The sequence below is a fragment of the Lagenorhynchus albirostris genome, chromosome 17 (genome assembly GCF_949774975.1).
Source record: "Lagenorhynchus albirostris chromosome 17, mLagAlb1.1, whole genome shotgun sequence".
NCBI classification, from domain to species: Eukaryota; Metazoa; Chordata; class Mammalia; order Artiodactyla; family Delphinidae; genus Lagenorhynchus; species Lagenorhynchus albirostris.
Genome location: NC_083111.1, coordinates 27,514,578 through 27,523,248, shown reverse-complemented (window position 1 = coordinate 27,523,248; position 8,671 = coordinate 27,514,578). Strand labels below are relative to the sequence as shown.

Below are 8,671 nucleotides of genomic sequence, written 5' to 3'. Positions count from 1 at the left end.
AACAAAACATGTAAAGAATCAAGTCTCAGTCAAATCTGCAACTCATAAAAACTGGTTATCAAGCAGCACAGGCACTGAAGATGATAAACTGGCTATACACTGAAGGATCATCGTAGTGAGCAGAGTGTAAAAAGGGCTGTTGGCCTTATAACTAATATAATTATCATCAGTGAGTGACACTACTAAATAAGAGGGGAACCATGTATTGTCCAGTAAATTGTTGTTTTGTTACCAGGATATTATACCCACGTACAGTTCATGTGTAACTGCACAAACACAAGATTCCTTTCATGATGAAGCATTTGAGAAAGAGAATCTTTCATATGAGGCTGTAAATATACCTAATCTCATATATAATATTCCTGTTCATTCATTTATTCCCTCATATTTTAAATTAGCAAAAATATATTGAGCACTTATTATGTGCAAAGCACTGCCTGAGTTTGCCTTAAATATGTGCATGTAAGAAAGAAATAAGCCCCCAATAATTAATCTATATTTTAGAATGAATGAGTCGCTGACATGCTGGTACTATTACCAAAGGGTGTGGACACCAAATGTTTAGTTCCTACCAGCTCATGACCCCCATCTTCATCGAAGTCCTCCTCTATCCCATCAGTCATCTCTTCTCCATCGGCATCTGGCCCTCCTTCAGCAGGCTCCTCTGTAGAGTGATCTGCATTCTCTGACACACATTCATCTTGGATCAGCTCTATACTCTCTTCCAATTTCTTCTTCTGAGCTTCTGGTGGAGGGGGGAAAAAGCAAATGACTACTACTTTGGGTTGCTCATGAGCCATTTGGATAAACCATGAAAAAACAGTCTATGAATGGGTAAACTCTGTACTATTGTGTGAGGAAGATAAAGTAAATTATGTTAAGGTTGAATTTATTCAGTCATGTAACTTATGTTCATATCTCTGTGTATTTACATGTAAGCATATTATTTTTTAACAGAATTAGCAAAAAAATTGGGGAATGCCGATGGTACTTGTATATAAGGAAACAAAGATTTACATAAACAGATTGATCTTTCTGGTTATATATAGTTCTTTCTGATAAGGATGTCCTCTCTAAGGAGAAAATACAGCAAAAAAAAAAAAAAAAAGAAAATCAGATAAAACATAGAATGTGTTCACTCAAGGAAGGAGGATGAAGAATGCTCTCACTGACAAGTTCAAACTTAAGTGAAGAAGACAAAAACTCACTGAGGAAAAAAGTACAAAAGCAGATATGTTGGCCGTCAACAACATGTTCATGTGAACAATCCTTTGATATTTTACTCTAAATTCTGTTGGTAGATGTGGTTAACCACAAGGGTTAAGAATAAAATTCTGGTGTAAGAGAGCCCGTGTTCAATGTCGAGCTTCATCATTTACAAGCTTTGCGACGCTGAAATGATAAACCCTCCTTGTGCCTCAGTTTTCTCATCCACGCAATCAGGATAGAGAGATTTTAACTTTCAGGGCCTGGAGTAGTAAATCAAAGTGTTTAGTTTAGTGATTTGCAAATAGTAAGTGCTCAACAAATGAAGCTACATTCTACATTAATGGAATTCCCTCTAATGCCAGGGTGTGTGCATTTCGTTCACAGAAATGTGCCCAAATGGGAATTATGCTGACAACATAATAATTATTTCCCCTAGTGGTTGGTTTTCTTCTCTTGTGAAAATACCAAGAAGCACTGGGTATTGAATAAATGAGATTGTCTTATGTACCTCCTTCTCTTATTGCCATGTGTACATGACTATGTCAAAAGCTATGTGCTTTTCACACTCATTTTGATTATTATTATTTTATCAGATGATTATCCCATTATTCGAGTTTTAAAAGATGTTGCACTTTGAGTTTATTTATTTATATTTTACAGCAATAAGGAAAGTTTACAGAGACAAAATATTTTGGGGTATTCATTCTTGGTAGTTTTTGTAATGTGAGTTAAAAGGAAAATAAGCATTGTTATATACATTTTGACTCAGCACAAATCTTTTCAAACATAACTAATATGTAAATCAATAAATGGATAAACATTATGTATAAGTAAGAAGATATCCTCTCCTATAAATTGTTTAAAATTGTAGTAATAGTTACTTATATAAATACAGGCATAACTCCAAGGAGATATTGCGGGTTCAGGGTTCAGTTCCAGACCAGTTTTTTTCTGTTCTTTGCTGTACACCTGAAACTAACACAATATTGTAAATCAACTATATTTTAATTAAAAAAAAAAGCTGTGATGGGCAGACTAGTGAGAGCACTGAAAAGTTTGGAATCCTCTGATATTAATCATGCCTTATGCTCCACTTTGTTGCCTCTGTATCGCTGATCCTGGAAGACACATGGATTTGGCTACTGTAGTGTGATCTTCCACTCTTTCTCCTAAAAGAGGTTTTTGTACTTATCACGTGACCCCCTCACTTCTAGCCACTCTGGGTCACTATGTTGGTGGTTCAAATGCCCTGACTCTCAAGTCCTGGTGTTGGTATTTTAAGAAAGAAAAAGGAATGAAGGTCTGGGATTGGATAATTATTATTCTATAAAACATGTCCCTAATATTACAACTTTTCTTAAAGTCAAACTTTCTCAATTTTAAGTCATTGTGTTTATTCTTTTGTTATAACACACAAATGGGCTTCTGGTTAAAATTCACATTATATTGGAAATTCATTTGGTCTGGCATATCTATTTCTTCTCTAATGACTTCAGAAATATATGTTCTCTAAGAACCGTCACTTTTTGATGTTGAAAGTTATATTGTTTCTTTTTTTTTTTTTTCTCTAGAAAATCTCTGGTCCAAAAGGTGTAATGGATTTTCAGAGAATATATGTAGGACCAGATCTCGGAGTTGTATAGTCCTCATTTGGCTTTGTGTAACAATTTGATTCAGTTATCTTTGGAATCCAAGTTGACTTTCTTGATCTTCTTAGTTGAATACAATCCCTCCTCTTTTCATCAACCAAAATGTGTATCAGCTAGTTCTGTTGTTGTCTTCTCCTTTTCTCATTAGTGTTTAAGCTTTCTTGAAACTTGAGCTATTGCCTCAAAAGGTCATTATCACACTCTAAGGGGATAATAAAGATATCAATCTTTTATAAAGTGAAAAGTGCAATACTAGTCAGTTATCAAGAAATATTTTGATGTTCTCTGTACCCTTCATTGAATGCCTTATACAGAGAAGAGATAAGGTATTAGAGAGAATATAAGATTTGAGATCCACACTTTTGCTAATTACTAGTTCTATTAACTGTAATTTTCTTTTCTAAAAGATGAGCATAAAGATGATATCTTTCAGAAGGCTACAGTATGCTCAAATGAGGAAAAAGAGGTGAATGCATTTTTTAAACTATAAACTATAAACTATAAACACAAAAACATGTTCTCTTAAGAGGTTCTAAATAGTTCTTGAGTTGAATCTATATTGATTACTTGATTGCTATAGATAAGTTGTCCATATCAAAATAATTCATCACTACTGATCATTAAGAATCATATATTACAAAGACAATTTTGGCTTTGATGTGGTCCCTTAATTTCTGTTTAGACAGACATAGTGGTTTTTTTTTGTGGTACGCGGGCCCCTCACCGCTCCGGCCTCTCCCGCCGCAGAGCACAGGCTCCAGACGCGCAGGCCCAGCGGCCATGGCTCACGGGCCCAGCCGCCCCGCGGCATGTGGGATCTTCCCGGACCGGGGCACAAACCCGTGTCCCCTGCATCAGCGGGCGGACTCTCAACCACTGCGCCACCAGGGAAGCCCAGACATAGTGTTTTAAGTTACTCTGTTTTGTGTATTAATATACAACATACCTGTAATTCCTCTGATGACCTATTTCAAAGGCAGTTGTGTATTAATATAGTTCATTGCAAAAACATCCTATAACATCCTCATTCATCCATTCATTAATTAGAAAGCTAGCTGCATGGAAGACATTATCTGGGTTGAGAAAAAAAGCTTAATTATAATGGCAATTGATTCATAGGAGTTTAACAGAAATACACTCAGTCTGTGCTTTAGTAATGTGGCCACCATAGATTTTTGTCATTATCTCAATGGGAAATGTTATAATCACTAAGCAGTGATAGGTTTCATGAAAAAAAAAAAATCACACATGAAAGCATATCTTGTTTATAAAACTGTTGGTTCACAGTTTACCAAGCAGTTTTGATCCAGTTATTATCTTGTTGAAATAGAAAGAAACAAAGCAACTTGTTCTATTTTTATGAATAATTATCTAATTCTACTTCTATTAGAAATGAGTAGTTTATTAGTAGTTGTTAGTTTTTTAGTTTATTCTTAACTTCATAACAGTCTCTTTATCTGCATAATTCTTTTTCTACTTCTCACTTTTACTTTTTATTGTGAGTGCGTGTGTGCATGCACACGCACGCATGCATTTGTGTCTCTACTACTGAAGCTTCTTTGGGGCAGAAAACTTTTTATACGTTTTTGTATCCCTGGTGGCTCAGAGGCTTACATGTAAATTAAATATTTGTTGAATATATTCATGAATTTTTGTGGAACTAAAAAAACAAAAATAAGTGTCTGGGTATCAAATTCTTTTCATAGAGTCACAGTGATTTTTGAATTTGGCACCATGGTAGCAAAAATACAAATTCAAAGAAACTAAAAGAAACCTCCTTGAAACATTCTACACAAGAGCCCCACACCACTAAGGCAAAATCAATCGTGAGGTATGAGAATTTCTGAAAGGAAAATTATTCATGTTTATAACTGACAAGTCTCCAGGAGAAAAATAAACTATGAAGTCTTCAGGTGCTTGCAGGAGGAGGACTGCCTTTGAACAGTGGCATTATTTTGAGTCTTTGTTGACTTTTTAAGTCAGAGTGAGGGGCAACCACAACATTTCTTTTGTGAGAAAAGTGCGTTAATTTTAGATTTTTTTTTTTTGCGGTACGCGGGGTCTCTCACAGTTGTGGTCTCTCTCGCTGCGGAGCACAGGCTAGGGACGTGCAGGCCCAGCGGCCATGGCTCAGGGGTCTAGCCGCTCCACGGCATGTGAGATCCTCCCAGATCGGGGCACGAACCCATGTCCCCTGCATCGGCAGGCGGACTCTCAACCACTGCGCCTCCAGGGAAGCCCCAGGGGAGTGTTTTGAATCTCTTCAGGAACCAGACAATTTTTTTTGAGGTTTTAATTATTTTAAATTAAAAATTATTTTTACTGAAATATAGTTGGTTTACAATGTTGTGTTAATTACTTCTGTGCAGCAAAATTATTCAATTATATATACATTCTATTTGTAACTATTCTTTTTCGTTATGGTTTATCATAGGATATTGAGCATAGTTCTCTGTGTTATACTGTAGGACCTTGTGTCATCCATCCTATATATAAAAGCCTACATCTGCTAACTCCAGCCTCCCACTCCATCCCTTCCCCAACCCCCACCCCCTTGGCAACCACCAGTCTGTTCTCTATGTCCATGGTTCTGTTTCCATTTCCTAGATAGGTTCGTTTGTGTCATATTTTAGATTCCATGTATAAGTGATATCATATGGTATTTATCTTTCTCTTTCTGACTTCACTTAGTATGAGAATCTCTAGTTGCATCCATGTTGCTGTAAATGGCATTATTTCATTCTTTTTAATGGCTGAGTAATATTCCATTGTATATATGTACCACATCTTCTTTATCCATTCATCTGTTGATTGACATTTATGTTGTTTCCATGTCTTGGCTATTGCGAATAGTGCTGCTATGAACATAGTGGTACATATATCTCTCTGAAATATAGTTTTGTCTGATGTATGCCCAGGAGTGGGATTGCTGGATAATATGGTAATTCTATTTTTAGTTTTCTGAAGAACTTCCATACTGTTTTCCACAGTGGCTGCACCAACTTACATTCCCACCAACGTGTAGGAGGGAAGAACCAGACAATTTTAAATTCAAGAATGAAGAAATTTGCTTAGTTAAAAGCACATGTTCAAACTAAACAATGGCTATCAAAGGAAACGAAGTGCAAGTGACAGGTAAATACTTCTGTTTAAAGGAAAATGCCTCAGGCTTTAAAAAGCCCTAAAAGGAAAGAATTTGATATAAAATTTTAATCCTCATATTCAAATATATTTTTCTGTACCTCTCGTTTCTATTTCATCATGTATATATGATTTAGAAGGCAAGTTAGAATTGTTGGGATTTATGTTCAAAGCGTTTTTATTAAATTCACTTTGCTGTAGAGCTATTATCATTAATATAACTTTGAAAATTGGTTGAGTTGGCAATTAAGTTTTTTGACATACTGGCTTAATTGCTAGCTAATTGCTAGCTGTATTGTACTTAGCAGATGGTTAGAAAGGATGTTGATATAAAAACAGTCACATTATTCATCAGAGCCAGCTAGTAGCCTCAAACTATTGTTTTCACATTGCAGTATAAACTGTATTGTTTTAAAAAATTCTACAATACCTGTGTATAATATGAATTTAACTCAATGATTCCAGTAAATGCCATTTAGAAAGATGCACTTATTATGGCTGGTGTCACTAACAATGACATAAAGGAGCATCGGGAAAGGTATGCAGGAAGAATGCCTTTAGATTAACATACCAGTTACATAAGTACACTCCTGGTGAAAAAGTCCTCAAAGTTGTTCACAAGAAGTATCCTCGATAGTTGAGGCGACCATAGATTCAATATAAATCACTTAAAAAATTACTGAGATATTGTGTTTATTTAAATCTCACAATAATTTTAAGGAATAGACATTATTTTACCCATTTTATAAATTTTATAACGACCTTTCCAAATTTTATGCAGGTAGTAAGTTTTGGGACTAGGTCTCTAGTAGGATGTGAACCTAGTTCTGTTTGATTCCCAAGTCTGGGGCCTCGGATGTTTTAGTAGTGTAAATCTATTTGCCCCAAGGTAGATGAATTAGGGAGGAATTAGAAGTGTAAAGAACAGCTAAAAGTTCTTAAAAAAATAAGGTGACTGCAATAGAGCAAGTGAGCGGGCTTGAGTATCAGCAGTACCACTGAGAAAATAGAAGGGATGGAGTAAAAAGATGCCAAAAGCCAGATTTTGCAATACTGGCTATAGTAGGAATGGAAGATGATATCAAGGTTGGCAATGTGATTGACAGGATTTATGTAATGGTGATGTGACAGAGGCAGGGTGCAGAGAGAAGAGTATATTTAGAGGAGAAAGAGTTCAATTTTTAAAGACTATGATTGAGTTGTTACTAAGAAAGCCTTAACATTCCCATCAGCTTGACTGCACTTTTGACAGACTCCATTCTGATTATGTGCCCTGACCTCCTTTTTCTTACAGCATTTACTTTAGAAACCTTGTGCCTGTAAATTCTTTCTATGCCCCTTTGAGTTGTATATCTTTTATAACCAGGCATGTCTTTTCAAGACCTGGAGGCTCCCCCTTTGACATGTAATCATCAGAAAAAGATAGGACTCCTGGCTCCCAGTCTCTGTGGGCCAGTAGGAGCCTAACTTCCATAGAGTCAATCAGCAAACATGGATGGCCTCATCATATTGATCAACCTCCCTACTAACATCCTCTAATACTTTTCAGTCAGCTCACTCTTGCATTTAAAAACCCTCCTACCTTTTGTTTTGGTAGAGCTGAGTTCAATTTCCATCCCCTATTACAATAGTTTTGACCTCTATTACAGTAGTCTTGAATGAAGTCTTCCTTGCCATTTTTAACAAGTGTCCAGTGACACTTATCTGAGGGATGGCCACTGGAGCTCTCTAGGAAGCAGTTGGAAAAGTTTTGATCCATTTGCTAGGGACAACTCAATCTCTTTTTTCCCCTGTAAATTGAGCTTCTTTAAAACATTTAATTTTTGTAGTTAAATATTTCTACAAGACTTTTTAATGAAAAACAGTAGTTTTCTCTTCCCATTTGCTTACCATTTCCAGCTCTTTAAGGGCTTTATACTCACTTAGCCGATTCTTTTAGATATGTGCCCTTATATTTCTAAATAGCATGTTTATATTGTTATTTCTTGATTAGTTTTATACACTATCTATTAACATCACCCTTGGGAAACTGAGGATTCAGCTTACTTCCCATCCCCACTTACTTCCCATCTCCCTCAAGAGTTATATTGTAAATTGTATTAGATCAGTTTTCGGTTTTTACATAAATTTAAAAATGTAAATGCATTGGGCAGCTAACTTGTTAGTATATAATGAATAATTTGTTCTTTCCCAAACAATATTTTACTTTCTTTGGAATTAAAAATTGCCTTAGGTTGTTTGTTTGTTTTAAACTTGGTACTTGTACTAAGTACATGTACTCCTTTCTATATGCTTAAACAAACTTACCTGTCCCTCCATCAGATGTGTAACTCTCATCTCAACCAATTCACTTCCCCAACTATTAGCCACTGAATCCATTTCATCTTCTTGAAAAAGTCTCTCCCAGAACATTTGAGCAGGTCTGATCTGTACTCATTATTTTCCAGGTCTCTTTCACAGCTCATATGCTAGAATCTTCTTTATCATTATCCTGAGGATTCCCTTTGCCTTTGGATTCCCTGCTTTGGGAAAGTCATGTTATTCTGTTTCTTGGTTTAACTCCTTGTTTTGGTGAAGTATATCTTTAGTAATTATCAGAGAAAGGGTGAATTGGAGGTAAGTTTTTTAAGCCTTGTACATCTGAAAATATCTTCAATCTACCCTCACTTTTT

General features: G+C 35.8%; 1 protein-coding gene across 1 annotated transcript in view; it reads right to left on the bottom strand.

Annotated features, from left to right (window-relative positions):
- Window positions 1–500: 500 nt before the first annotated feature.
- Window positions 501–8,671, bottom strand: part of RALYL (RALY RNA binding protein like) — a 725,647-nt gene continuing 717,476 nt past the window's right edge. Inside the window, exon 8 of the mRNA XM_060127724.1 lies at window positions 501–745. Coding sequence (XP_059983707.1) covers window positions 501–745 — 245 coding nt within the window. The remainder of the gene's footprint in view (window positions 746–8,671) is intronic.